The 15,450-nt window shown below is 39.5% G+C and overlaps 1 protein-coding gene across 1 annotated transcript; it reads right to left on the bottom strand.

Moving 5' to 3' along the window:
* Positions 1-3,051: 3,051 nt before the first annotated feature.
* LOC307149480 (uncharacterized protein) lies at positions 3,052-13,656 on the bottom strand (the record flags this gene model as incomplete). Its single annotated transcript, XM_079855823.1, has 11 exons — positions 13,536-13,656; positions 13,086-13,421; positions 11,568-11,753; positions 11,291-11,385; positions 11,076-11,126; positions 10,474-10,855; positions 10,192-10,371; positions 8,346-8,400; positions 6,031-6,327; positions 5,796-5,962; positions 3,052-3,113 (listed from the first exon to the last, which is right to left on the bottom strand). Exons 1-11 carry the CDS (start codon positions 13,561-13,563, stop codon positions 3,052-3,054), a joined length of 1,839 nt encoding a protein of 612 aa, XP_079711949.1. The 5' UTR covers positions 13,564-13,656.
* Positions 13,657-15,450: the final 1,794 nt, after the last annotated feature.

The raw sequence follows: 15,450 nt of genomic DNA, 5'->3' as shown, positions 1-15,450 counted from the left end.
TCCACATGAATGTCACTTGTCTTTCCCTCAGCAACAGTCTGAGGATGTGAAGGTGGATAGTATAACCAATTGTACCCACAGCGTTTCTGGTTGCATGACCCTATCTCTGTGACAGTCTCAGTGAGAGCAGGGAAACGTGAGCCCTGAATTAAACAAACACAATTAATTCCTAATGCAGCCCAGTGTATGGACTCACCTCAGCTTACCCTGATCATCGCAATCACAATGAAACCGCAACCAGGCACAGAAAGAGTGTACACTCTAAAAACTCCTGGGTTATTTCTTCAACCCATTTTCTGGGTTATTTGTGTTGGGTTAAAATTATGGGTTATTTTTGACCCAGGAGTTTTTAGAGTGTACATTTAAATGGAAAGGTGCATTTAAAAATTAAAATGAATTTTGTGTGTGTGTGGAAGATTTAAGTTCCGAGTGACAGTGGTTTGTGTTGTTCCCCTCTGCTACTTAAAAACATTTTCCATCCTGCACACCATGGCATTGTAGTGTCAACAACATTTAGCATTTTTCATAACTTCAGTCTATAGAAATGGTATCAGTGAGTAAAAACAAGTGTTTAACATCCAAAGCTACTCCAGAAGTCATGAATTTATCGCACATATGGCCATATGGACTACTTATGTTACTGTTATGCCATGTTTGGCCTTTTTGGAGCTTTCATGATGACTATGAAAAGACATTGTATGGAAAACAGCTGCATAAAGATTCTTCAAAAATGTCCTTTTGTGTCCCTCTGTAAAAATAGCAGTTTATATGACTTTGTTTGGACCAACAAGTTTCTATAAGTTTTAAGATTGACCTAAATCTTTCTAATAATACAAGAATAGCTTCTTTCACTTAAATATCCATGAATAGGGGTGTCATGCACCTAATTTTATTATTATTATTATTATTATTATTATTATTGTTCAAATGCTGGCTCTAGTCTATAATCAACCATGTAGATATAGATTTTAAACAGTTTATTTCAGGAAGCACAATAGTGTCACCGTCATGTTCAGTTTTGGTTTTCACTCGTCACATGTGTTCCTTTGTTCTCTTTTAGTTCATTATCTTTGTGTATTTAAGTTCGTGCTTGAGTTCAGTTCTTGCTCCTGTATTGTTATGTATCGCACGTTGGCTATTATCCTTGTAATATTTATCTAATAAACCTTGTACCTTCATCATCGTCTTCCTTGAACTTTACAAGTAGGCCCTTGCATTTTTACTTCTATAAGTTTTGTCATAGATCGGGAATGTTTAAAAGCATTTATTCTTTCCTATTCTTTGAAAGCATTTATTTAAAGGGGTCACATCATATTTTAATACCCCAATACCCAACATGAGGGTGAGTAAATAATGATGATAGAATTTTTTAGATTATTGAATTTGTTTTGGGGTAACTGTTCCTTCAAGTTTCAAGATTTACCTGAATATTTGCAAATTGCAATACAAGAAAGGAGATGAGAACAGAGACTGATTCTGCATGCACGTTTTTTTTTTTTTTTTTTTTTAACATAACCACAAATATTATATTAAACAAGAATTTATTTAAAGGGACCATGTCATAATTTTTTATAAGCCCACTAAGATCCACTTATAATGTTCAAGACATTTTATTTTTTATTAAGCTGAATGATTAATACGGCCTAAAATTAACACTCGCCAAACGGCAAATGCTAGTAAAAATCAATGTTGGCGAGTATATGAAACGGTGTCAATCACCAGTAACATTTTTATGAATTCTAACAATGCAATGTTGTGAGAACATGAGAGCAAACATGAACGACGCTCGGATTGATGGACCAGCGCTGCATCAAATGTTTAAGGCATGCCAATTTAAACATGCAAGCGCAAGAAGCAAAAGTTTGAACTCAATTTGTTATTCGCAAGTGGTGTGGGAAGTTTCTGTGCGCAAAAGCGCGCGCCCAGAGCGCTATGACTCAGACAGCGCGCGAATACTGAATTGAGCTGTTTAAAAAAAGTGTGTTTCAACGAGTATCCTAGTAAACATAGTCAAGTCACCTTTATTTATATAGCGCTTTTTACAATACAGATTGTTTCAAAGCAGCTTTACAGTGATAACATGAAAATAATACAACAAAGTTTGTTTTTAGAAGAAAATGGCGTCATCGTCCACCTTAAGTAAGGCAGATCAATAATATCGTTGAATATTAAATGTCCCCAACTAAGCAAGCCATTACTGGTCAGAAGTCAGATTGGATCAGAACATTGAGAATGTTTATCCAGTTGCATCTGGTTGAAGATCGGAGTCACGCCGGTATGGAGACGAGTTTGTTGAGGATCGGTGCCGATGGCTGTCGTGTCGATGAGGCCTTCACAGGGCTGATGAGGCTGACCCTTGAGGAAGGCGTTGTGGTCGTGTCTAGGCGCAGGTCCACCATCTGATCTGGATACGGCCCAGATCTGGCTGACTGCAGTAAACCTCGGAATAAACAGAAAGACTAACATTAGCGTAGATGCCATTCTTCTAGTACATCAGGTCAGGTCAGCATAGTCAGTTAAACAGCTGAGAAAGAAAACACACATGTACAGTATAAGTAGGCTATATTGGATCAGTGCATTAGGTCTTAAAGTGACAGCAGCCTAATAATCCTCAAACAACAAAGGACAGAAAAAATAAATAAATAAATTTGAATCATTTATTAAATTGAAAATAGTGAGTTTTCTCAATTTTGGTGTCATAACTGTCACACTGTCTGTTTTTGCAAAAAAAGTTTCATAATCATAATTCATAAATCCTAATTTCATAATCATATGATGAACTTTACACAGTTTTTGAACTGGACTGAATCAACATTAAACTGTCTTCAGCTGAATAATGGCACTACTGTCTTAGAGCTGCTTTACAGCACAACTGAATTCTGTTTGAGTCATTGATCATTATCCTCCTGTTTATCACTGTAAAGCTGCTTTGAACAATCTGAATTGTATAAAGTGCTATAGAAATAACTTGACTTGACTTTGAAAACAAATCAAATGTGTCTGTGATGACTTGAGGTCTTCTTTCCAGTTTTCAGTCTCTCATGTTCTTGCTCAGACGTGGACAGGTTTGAGTTTCCCGTCAGGATGATATCCATCTAATCCTGTGTCCAACCCTGGAGAAGAAAAGCAAAAGAATTCTTAACTCTGACAGTCTATTACATCCCAGTCTTTGGGCTGAACTTCAGCAAGCCAAATCTGTGATTTCATATCCAATACAAACATTTTATGAACATGTGAACTCATGAATGTCTCTTTTAGAGCTTCTTTAGCCGAACTGAATTCAGTTTTACTAAATGATTCTGTTATTTTCCTGTGTATTACCGTGAAGCTGCTTTGAAACAATAAGTATTGTATAAAGCGCTATTTAAATGAAGGTGACTCGACTATAACAAGAACATCAAAATCAACTCTGGCCACAACAGCCATTTTGACATAATTTTGTGTGTATTTGACTATTCAAGCAATAAGTCTAGAAACTGAACTCTATTCAGGATCGTATGCAGTCTGAGAAGTGGCTTTCTGTGAGTGTGTCAGACAGTGCGAGTGAGTTCATGGTTTATTGCACTTCCTTGCTAACAAAAATACAATGGTAACGGAGTGTAAAATGTTAAATTACTGCATAAATGGGGACAACGCCATGTGTCTGATGTCAGAATAGGCCCCGCCCACAGCAGAGATAACGAGACATGGAGTTAGGAAGGCTAATTAGACGTGCTGAGCAGTCGGAGAATTATCAGTTAAAACAAGTTTCCAAAACACATAAATAACTGCTCTATTGTGGATTTATCCTGCAATGAACTTGTTAGGCAACTTTTGACGTGTGTTTGGCGTCGAGTGTGTTATTTTATATCGAGTTATTTTGACTTTGTATTACCAGGCACAACCGTGATTCATTTGTGCATCGTCTTGTGTTTTATGTAGAACTGATTCATTCTCTATGAAGTGAAACCCCTATTTCCACGTTTTATATCTCCATTGTGCATGTAATGTGTATGTTGTTATTTAATGTGTTTAATGGATTAATTGTGTTATTCATGTAGTATTGTGCATATTCACCACTAGGTGGGGATGTTTCCCTTCACATTTAGTTTAATTGAGTTGTTCAGCATTTCATTGAGTTGATTTGTGATTTAATTCACTGAAAATGTCCTATTATAATTGTCAATGTGCAAAATTGTACTCACTATATGAACACAACGCAAAAAGATTACATTGATTTAAAAATATTAAAAAGAAGAGTACTGTTTTAAATAAATATTTCTAATAAATGTATATTTTTTAACTTAAATATAAAAATGATCATTCTAGAAAACTTCAGATGGCACTTAGAGGCTTTTGCATCTGAACTCTTCATACATATACATATACACCGGTGCTCCAGTTTTAAGTTTAGTTTGATAAACAATTATGGGAACTGCGTTTCTTTCCTTTTGTATTAGGATGGAATAAAACAGTCAGCTGTGTTTAGAAATAGGCCAAATGCATTGCATGGTCTGCACTCTTAACATATCAAGGAGAAGGAGAAACCCTCCATTTCCACACCTCATCATCACGGCGTCTTAGTCATGACAACATCTGCTTTCAGGTCCGACTCCCTCTTTTCTTGATAGAAAAGGTTCTGGGTCCATCAGCTCCATTCACCAGATAACCCTCATCATTCCCAACAGGCTCAACACACTTGGCCAAAAGCCCAATAGCAAACTCAAGCCAATAGTAGACTACTGAGTCTATTGTGAGACCTGAGAGGCTTGATTGTTTCTGATATATCATATTTGTTACCTGTTTAAAATGTGCTTCCACCCGATCCAGCCCGATCTCATGAAAGTGTATAGCACAAATTTTATTTCTTATCTCGTAACCACTTTCCCCATAGCGCCATCGACTCAATGTCTCGTTCCCTGTTCTCAGGAAACATGTTACAGTCGTAACCTGAGACGTTATAGTTATCATCCTTAGTGTGAACTTAGATTAGTCAAAGTTAATTGAACTTAGTTACCTGAACCTAGATTAATCAAAGACATAACTTTTTATTTGTTTTTGGGGAACTATTCCTATAAGCTTCAAGACTGACCTAAATCTTTCTAATAATACAAAAATAGCATCTTTAACTTAAATAACCAATGGGGGTGTCAGACAATAAATTGTATTATTATTATTATTGCCCACAGACTCTAGTCTCATTTATTATAGGGTTGTGTTTTAGACAGGCTGTGTAAGTTTGCAACCATGTAGAAGGAGATTTGAACAAAATAGGCTTTAGCCTTTTCACTTCAAAGTTTTCTCATAGACTGAGACTGTTTAAAAGCATTTCTTCTTTTGTATTCATTGAAAGCATTTATTCAAAGGGGTCATATATACAGATTGGTCATTTATAAAGCACTATATACATAAAGATGACTTGTCTTGACTTTTAAAACAAAGATGTCTTGATGACTTGTTTCCAGTCTTCAGTCTCTCATGTTCTGGCTCAGACGTGGACAGGCTCTGATCTCTAGTGTGGCGCTTGAGTTGCTGTCAGGATGGGGTTGGACTTCAGGCTTCAGGTCAAGTCTCGAGCTCGAGCCCTCCACCAAGGACAGCAAGTATGTTATTTCCTGTCCAATACAAAGATTATATTAGCAAGTCAACTTAATAATGTTTTTGTTTGTTTATTTAAAAAAAAAAGAAAAGCTGATTTACACAACAGAATTGAATTCTTACAATTACCATGAAGCCGCTTTGAAACTATCTGTATTGTTTTAAAACGCTAAGAGAAAACTATCTTTTGTTGTTTTGGACCTGGCTGATGTTCTTACCTTCAATGCCAGGAAACCAGGTCTGGAGCTTCCTTCTGAACTCAGCCTTCTCTTCTTCAGTGTGTTTAAAGTCAGAAACTAGTGAATTAAATGTGCTTCCTGGGGAGACAGTGGACATGAGTGCTTCCTCTTGGGATGAGGCAGGTACAGGTGCTTCCTTGGGGGGCCTTAAGGGCAAAGGTGTCAAGATGACATCCCTTTTCAGATGCAATCTCATATTATTAGGGATCCTCACTTTTTTTTGAGAAGCTTGTGGACATAGTGGCGGGTTGTTTTTACAAGTACAGTTTTTGGATCATCAAAGTTAGGGGGGCAGCTTGGGGGCACCCTGTAGATCCGCCCATGCGAGGCGCGTACAGGTGCTTCCTCTGGGGACGTGGTGGGCAAGTTATTTGGGATCCTCACTTTTCTCCTGAATGAGGGCCTGGCAGGCACAGGTGCTCTCCGTGGAAAGGCAGCGGGCACTGGTGCTTCCTCAGGGGATGCTGCATACATGAGTGCTTCCTCTTGGGACGAGGCGCCAGGGGCGGATCTAGAAAAATATTTATGGGGTGGCGAGAGGGGGGCAGGAATTTTTGAGGGGTGGCAACATATGGCAGACGTATATATACTGAATTTAATCACAGTTACATTGGCCAATAGGGATGGGTATCGTTAAGGGTATTACTACTCTTACCGATACTCCTTATCGATCCGGTACTTTAACAGTATTCTTATCGGTTCTTTTTGTTATATTTAAAAAAAGGGAAAAAATGATTTAGAACATAATTAATATTGCTTTATATTTTGAAATGTAAAATAAATATCTATAGCAAAAGAAAAAGCAATGCTTTAACAAAACAAATAAAACATGCATGTTATGCAGAAGGGTGCAGGCTTTTGTGTTTTATATACAGAAGACATAGGACACCAAAAACCAAGTACAAGCACATGGTCAAACAAAAAAAGTATACAATTAAACAAATAATAGACCCTGTGCTTTAATTTCAGTAATGTCTGACATACTGTTCAGGAGTAATATGTGCTAAAAAGACATCTAATAAAGTCAGATTTAAAATAACACTGCATAGTTTATCATAGATAGATTAAGCTTATATCATTCAAGAGCTGCGACTGATTTTCTCTTTGCCTTTTGTTGTTTGATTCACATTAATGGAGCCATCATCAGCAGGTTTATTAGACTGCTGCCTCTTTAAGACCAAATGCAGATCTAATCATTATTACGCATCATATTTTCTCCCAACTGTTAACACCCATTTAAGACATAAACTGTATTTAAGTGAATAAACTGTTTAAGTGAATCTCCAAGACAGCCATTTTGACATATTTGATCGTTTAGATGTGCACACGAAGCCGTTGCTGGTCTCGTTGCGGTGTGTTTCGGAGCGCGCGCCGCATTTGGAACAGCGTCTATTGCGTCAATTTTGGTACTTTTAATAGCCTTTTATTATCAAACGCGTCCCGCAGTTTAGCAACAGTATAGACTACATTTTACAACAATCAAATCACGAGGGAGCGATTTGACCGCTGATTTTTGCTAACGTAATAGACTCGCTGTTTTTGCTGATGCTGAATCGTCTTTAGCATACAATACATTCATTACAAATGTAACTTTAAGTTAAACGTGTGTTTAAACTACACCTGGGGAAACTCACTTCACCTTCAGAGGCTCTGGGGCAGCTCAGTCTCTCCAGTCGGGTTGCAGGGCCACCGCACCGCAGCAGACTCGCTGTGTGTGAGCCAGACTGAGCGAACGCCGCTCTGCACGTTTGAATCAGGGACGTAGCTAAGTATTTGAGGGGCAGGGGGAGGGGCTAATAATACAATTAAATTCTTCTCTTTTGGTAAATGTATTGTTTAGTTCACTGTTTTGAGAAGCTTGTGGACATGGTGGCGGGTTGTTTTTACAAGTACAGTTTTTGGATCATCAAAGTTAGAGGGGGCAGCTGGGGGGCAAGGCTCTAGAGTGGGGGGGCACCCTGTAGATCCGCCCATGCAAGGCGGGTACAGGTGCTTCCTCTGGAGACGTGGTGGGCACGTTATTTAGGGTTCCTCACTTTTCTCCTGAATGGGGACCTGGCAGGTACAGGTGCTCCCTGTGGGGAGATCATTTATATCATTTTAAAATTAGATAATTCTTATCATAATAAGAGATCATTTTCGACAATTACTCTGAATATCTGGGGGAAATGTGGGTCCCTCTCAATGTCTATGGTGGTTGCAGCCTTAGCTGAAGTTTTTACCTTGGAGGTCAGGAAACCAAGTCTTGCGTTTTCTCTTCAATTCAGCTTTCTCTTCTTCACTGGTTTAGAGTCAGATACTGGAGGAATAAAAAATCATTAAGACACAATTGATGGAAATAATCAATATTAAGAGAGGACAAATTTTTACGTTCAAGAATTTATTTCTGGGGGAAAAAACAAATGAACGAGTATCCTAAATGTTTAAGAGAAATCGTCTCGGTTATGTATGTAACCCTCGTTCCCTGAGTAGGGAACAGAGACGTTACGTTGTGACGACGAATGGGGTTTCGCTTAGAAAGCCTCTCACCTTCGAGTATTATAAAACGGCAGCCTTCTCTTCTTCACTGGTTTAGATTCAGATACTGGTGAAATGAAAAATAATAATTAAGATACAATTGGTGGAAATAATATTAATAATCTAAGAGAAAACAGTATCTTTTGTTGTTGTGGCGCTGGCTGATGTTCTTACCTTCAATGCCAGGAAACCAGGTCTGGAGCTTCTGAACTCAGCCTTCTCTTCTTCAGCGTGTTTAGAGTCAGAAACTACTGAATTAAAAAAAAAAGTGACACAGGTGTCATAATACCAGTTTCGGCCATGGGAGGCGGTATGCGGGCAACATAACCACCAGCCAAACTGCAATACACGAATAACTCGCACGGCTTGTGGGCGTACTTGAACCTGATGTCAATCGTGTGGAAAGTACAGCCCACTACTACATTTCAGTTCAGGGAAGAGAGCGGAAGAATGGCTGAAGCCGTTGGCAAGAGACCCTTACCACCACCACAACCACAACCACCCGCTGCAGGGAAAAAACCGCGCTCGGAATCGCAAATAAAATCTGATAAAAAAAGGAACAGAACCAGAGTAGTAATTGTTCTCCAGCTGTGTTATTGACCTCTTCACGCTGATAAAAAACACTGATTGGTCGATATTATGTATGAGGAATATATTTTGGTAAGTTGTAGCCTACTGTATATTTCAACAGTGTTCGTGTTTTTTTACTATTAGCTAGTAGAGATGATCGGGTCACGTGCGCTAGGGATCTGTCGTGTAACATTTACAAGCGCCAAAACGGTATTTATTGTTTGAATTGCGTAATAAAATTGACAGAATCTGAGAGCTGAGCTTTTTTTTATATCATAACTAACCTGCTCTGTCTAGTCTGTCGGTCTCCGTGTCCTCTTTGCTTCGCGATTTTTCTGTGCGTGAGAAAATGGATGTGTGGCGTGAGAGCGTGTGAAAAGTGTCAATTGCGTGTCTCACGGTGAAAGCGTGAGAGTTGGCAGCTCTGGTTACGTTGGCGCTAGCTTGGTCAACATCAGCGAATGCTGTCTGTCAAATTAATGTAATTCATACTAACAATAAAAATGTAATATGAACAAAACGAATATGAACATATTCACTGGTAAAGGTGAAGGGGAGTAGCTTGAAGATGTCATATTTCAAAATGATCACTTGTTGACATCAACCAACGTTCCTCTGGAGTCAAAACGTCCTCTATTAGGAGTTGGCTCGGCTTCGGCTATGGCTCTAGGGTCGTTGTGAAGGTAGGGGCGGAGCATAGAGACTATGCCGTTTCTCGGTTGTTACTCTAGAGTAGACCTACTCACTTTCTGGAGGTATACTGCCCCCATCTGTTATGGAATGTGGAGTGAATTGATTTTTTGGCGGACATTACACAAGGCACCTTTAAAGGTGAAGTATGTATTGTATTCTGCACTAGTGGCACATTTTTTTAAAAAACCTACGTCATCACGTCATCCCCAACTCAAACTCAGCTCTTACTGGTACTTGTGAAGGCATGTTTCAGGTCCAACATATTAGGAATACTTTTAGCTGTGTCGCATTTGTCTTTATGAACATTGGTCTTTCTGAACGGATGCATGATGATGCTGTATGGTATTAAAGCATGCTTTATAGCGTGTAGCATCACAATGATCTGTTCACTTTGACGAGTTCATGACCTGTTTAATCTCCGAAAGTAGAAATGCAGTGAATTTTGGCTTTCACTTCTGTGACTAAAGCTACATTTCTTATAGTATTTAACTATATATCAAAAATTTTACACACTTCACCTTTAACTGTGTCTGTACTGAGCCTTTTGCTTTATGTATGTGTGTGTTTATCAATGTTATCAATATCATTCACTCACCGTTGGATAAGCTGGTGTTCTGAAAAGTAACTCTGGCTTCTTTGGTTTCCGTTGGATTGTGAAAAGGAGGACATGCGTTCACCATCTCGTACAGCAACACTCCTAGAGCCCAGACATTTGCTGGGACGGCGTGAAATCGAGGTTCTGTGAAGACTTCAGGAGGGCAGTAATCCAGGACTCCTGTAAGCAAGACATTTGTGCATTGTTGAGCAATTCTTTCAAAGTGTCAAATAATCAGCAAGTCATTACATCCAGGTTTCCACACACTCCCAAAATGCTCACCAATGTAAATGTCGCTGTCATAGCCATCACTACTAAGCAGCTGACCAGAGCCAAAGTCTATCAGCTTGAGCTCTAACGTGTCTTTCTTCAACAGGAAATTGTGTGCATGAACATCATTGTGAAAAACGTCATGATCAATGCAGTGTTGCACTGCCAGCACAGCCTGTCGCATGATGACCCGTGCGGTCGCCTCGTCCAGTTGAGGATTACGAATGATAAAGTCCAGCACGCTCTCGCAGGGTTCGGGATACTCCATCACCAGGGTGTATTTTCGAGGGTGCTCAAACCAATCGTGTAGTTGTATGACGTAGGGGCTTATGGGTTCTTGCCTCATCATTAGCAGCAGAGCCACTTCTGTAATGAGAGGTTCGGGACGCCCAGGCTAGAGAAAAGAGAAGAAGACAGAAGATTAGCTGGGTAAAAATCTGAAGAAAACTTCATTTTTAAAGGTACTTTTCTTTGATCTTTGTAGATCCGATCAACAGAGCCTTTCCAGGCTTATTTGTCTATTACATTTACACCTAAAGCTTCCTACAGGTGTACTGACTACAGTAATCAGCACTTAAACAACTAAATACACATTCAGCTTTTGGCCAACTTACAATAGCAAGATAAAGATCGTTGCAAGTCTTGCGCATCCGCTTGATGGCAACCTGCAAAAATGAAAAAAGAAACACTATTCAATAACAGTAACAGCATTCAAGCGCCTGACCTTGCACATAACATTTACGATTTGAGCATCTAAGTATTAAACCATGTGTATTAAATATGTTTTGATGCGTGCAAGAGCAAAATGTTTATACAAATCAGCAAAAACCTTTTTGCCGTCAAATTTGCGTGTTCCCTCGAACACTCTTCCGAATCCTCCGGATCCAATCATCTCTCCCGCGTTATAGAGAGACTCAAAGGAGTCTGAAAAACAAACAGGAAAATATGAGAAATATATGAGCTTGCTAGATCCTTTGTTTTATATTAAAAATATCAATGCAGGTCTAAAAAATAATATTAATATTCTCTGAAAACAAGCCTCAAGATATTTTTAGTGGAAAACAAGAGGATAATACTGTTTAAAACAATAATGACTGCAGATTTACCATGATCTGGCTCGACGCCGGAGTGATCTGGATCAGAATCTGGCTCTGAGTCCAGATCTAGTGGAGGAACGAAAGGCTCCACAACATCCACAGCTTTACTGTCAGAACAGCAGCGGGACAGACTCGTCCACAAGTTCCTGATGAACCAACAAATCCTGTCCATCTTCTTTTGTTTTGTAGGTTTTTCTGAAATAAATAAATAAATAAATAAATAATTAAAAACATCTCTGGCCTCACATTTAACAATGATATAACTTCTATTTTACTGTTAAATTCTTATCTTTAATGTCACAAATCCAAAGTAATGCAAATATTTCCAAGCTATCCGCCTGACGACGCCCTGTTTCTGCTTAATACCTGCATAATCAGCAGCCATATCACCCTGTAGGCCAAGACTGGTTGCCCACTGAAGCTAAGCAGGGCTGAGCCTGGTTAGTACCTGGATGGGAGACCTCCTGAGAAAAACCAGGTTGCTGCTGGAAGAGGTGTTAGTGAGGCCAGCAGGGGGTGCTCACCCTGTGGTCTGTATGGGTCCTAATGCCCCAGTGTAGTGACGGGGACACTATACTGCCAAAAGAGCACCGTCCTTCGGATGAGACGTTAAACCGAGGTCCTGACTCTCTGTGGTCATTAAAAATCCCAGGATGTCCTTCGAAATAGAGTAGGGGTGTAACCCCGGCATACTGGCCAAATTTGCCCCTTGGCCCCTGTCCATCATGGCCTCCTAATCATCCCCATATACTGATTGGCTTCATCACTGTCTCCTCTCCACCAGTAAGCTGGTGTGTGGTGGGCGTTCTGGCGCAATATGGCTGCCGTCGCATCATCCAAGTGGATGCTGCACATTGGTGGTGGTTGAGGAGATTCCCCCATCTATGTAAAGCGCTTTGAGGTCTCAGAAAAAGCGCTATATAAATGTAACGAATTATTATTATTATTATAAACGTCCCTTAGCGGTGACCAACATTTTTCACAATATTAAGTAATAATCATTTTATTTCACGATAATGATAGTTATTTTTTTGTTATTTTATTTGATCTTTTATTAAAAAGAGAGCATACATTTCCAGGCCTCATTTGGCACAGTTCTGGCAATGGTAAAGGTCATATGAGCCATCATGTCTTAAAATATATTTCACATTTATTTTTTATGAAATATAATATATTTAAGTAAACATTGATTTTATTAAATACAGCAATGTCTTATTAAAGACATAACTTAACTGACTCTGTTTACATGAATACTGGTCACAACAGCCATTTTGACACAATTTTGTCAGTATTTGACCATACAAACGCAATACAGAACTCTATTCAGGATCGTGTGTGTGTTTTCGGGTGTGTGTCAGACAGCGCAAGTGAGTTCATGGCTAATTGGCTTAACAAAAATATATTCAAAGAACGTTTTGTCCAACTAAAATATTTCAGAAGAATTTCGCTAAGAAACAGTGAATGTGACCAGACCTTAACTTGTCAAACATTTTAAGCAGTCACCATTCTGCCTTATTTCAGTCTCACCTGTCGAGCTCTTGTTCTCATCCTCCATGGCACCGTGAGCAGTCGGGACGTCTGAAGTCTCGACGGGAACTTGACCAGGCTGTGGAGGACACATCCACTCTTGGAAGCTGTCGGATCTGGACAAACTTCTGTTTCCGCCACTGCCCTGTTCATGTTGGCTCTCAGATCTGTTGTTACTGCTCCTCTTCTCGACGATGTACGTGCCTGTGCTGCTCAAGCTCGACGACAACCCACAAAACCGCCGCACCACATCCCTCACACAGTGGGACAAAGATGGTGTGGACATGATGCCCGGTGGAGAATCTGTGGAAGCAGCTCCACTGGATCTGCCTGAGGCTGGAATATTCCAGACATTTTTAATAATATTAATAATCAATGTCACTGGTCACACCAAAAAAAATGCAACTTTCCATTTTAAGCAGTCATCATTCTGCCTTATTTCAGTCTCACCCGTGGAGCTCTTGTTCACATCCTCCATGGCACCCGGCGCAGTCGGGACGTTTACAGATTGGTCATTTATAAAGCACTATATACATAAAGATGACTTGTCTTGACTTTTAAAACAAAGATGTCTTGATGACTCCTCTCCAGTCTTCAGTCTCTCATGTTCTGGCTCAGACGTGGACAGGCTCTGATCTCTAGTGTGGCGCTTGAGTTGCTGTCAGGATGGGGTTGGACTTCAGGCTTCAGGTCAAGTCTCGAGCTCGAGCCCTCCACCAAGGACAGCAAGTATGTTATTTCCTGTCCAATACAAAGATTATATAAGCAAGTCAACTCATGAATGTTTTTTTGTTTGTTTATTTAAAACAAAAAAAAAGCTGATTTACACAACAGAATTGAATTCTTGGAATTGCATCACTGATTCTGTTATTTTCCTGTTTATTACCATTAAGCCGCTTTGAAACTATCTGTATTGTTTAAAGCACAATATATATATATATATATATATATATATTATATGTGTGTATATATATAAATGAAGGTGACTTGACTATAAAAAGAACATTACAATGAACAAAAATTTGAAAACCTCTCTACAAATAATCCAGAATTGAAGACAAATGCTAATAATCTACTCTCTCTGTTCCACTTCCTCACACCTGAAATCTCTGATCGAGTGAATCTCCTGAAGTTCTCCATCCTACAGTAGATCATTTCTAATCCACTTATGTTGTAAGATCTGCTCTAACGTCGGGCGTTTAGTTGGATCCAGGGTTAGGCACTGTCTAATCAGATCACTGCATTCTGTACACATTTTATCAAGGAGAGAGCTGGTTAGTCATGACCATGTGACACTAATGTTGGCATCTATGAAAGCAGCATCTGAAACATGATTAATATAAGGTCAAGTGTTCTTTATCTTTACTTTAAAGGTGAAGTATGTATTTTCTTCTGCACTAGTGGCACATTGCGAAATTACAAAATAAAGCATATTTTAAAAACCTACGTCATCACATCACAAACGCAGCTCTTACTGGTACTTGTGAAGGATTGTTTCAGGTCCAACATATTAGGAATACTTTTAGCTGTGTTGCATTTGTCTTTATGAACATTTGTCTTTTGATCTGTTCACTTTGACGAGTTCATGACCTGTTTAATCTCCGAAAGCAGAAATGCAGTGAATTTTGGCTTTCACTTCTGTGACTAAAGCTACATTTCTTATAGTATTTAACTATATATAACATTTTTTACACACTTCACCTTTAACTGTGTCTGTACTGAGCCTTTTGCTTTATGTGTGTGTTCATCAATGTTATCAACATCATTCACTCACCGTTGGATAAGCTGGTGTTCTGAAATGTAACTTTGGCTTCTTTGGTTTCCGTTGGATTGTGAAAAGGAGGACATGCGTTCACCATCTCGTACAGCAACACTCCTAGAGCCCAGACATTTGCTGGGACGGCGTGAAATCGAGGTTCTGTGAAGACTTCAGGAGGGCAGTAATCCAGGACTCCTGTAAGCAAGACATTTGTGTGTTGTTGAGCAATTCTTTCAAAGTGTCAAATAATCAGCAAGTCATTACATCCAGGTTTCCACACACTCCCAAAATGCTCACCAATGTAAATGTCGCTGTCGTAGCCATCACTACTAAGCAGCTGACCAGAGCCAAAGTCTATCAGCTTGAGCTCTAACGTGTCTTTCTTCAACAGGAAATTGTGCGCATGAACATCATTGTGAAAAACGTCATGATCAATGCAGTGTTGCACTGCCAGCACAGCCTGTCGCATGATGACCCGTGCGGTCGCCTCGTCCAGTTGAGGATTACGAATGATAAAGTCCAGCACGCTCTCGCAGGGTTCGGGATACTCCATCACCAGGGTGTATTTTCGAGGGTGCTCAAACCAATCGTGTAGTTGTATGACGT

Source organism: Squalius cephalus (genome assembly GCF_949319135.1).
Source record: "Squalius cephalus genome assembly, chromosome: 21".
Taxonomy (NCBI): domain Eukaryota; kingdom Metazoa; phylum Chordata; class Actinopteri; order Cypriniformes; family Leuciscidae; genus Squalius; species Squalius cephalus.
Note: the sequence above shows the minus strand (reverse complement) of the source record. Positions and strands in the feature narration are given on the sequence as shown.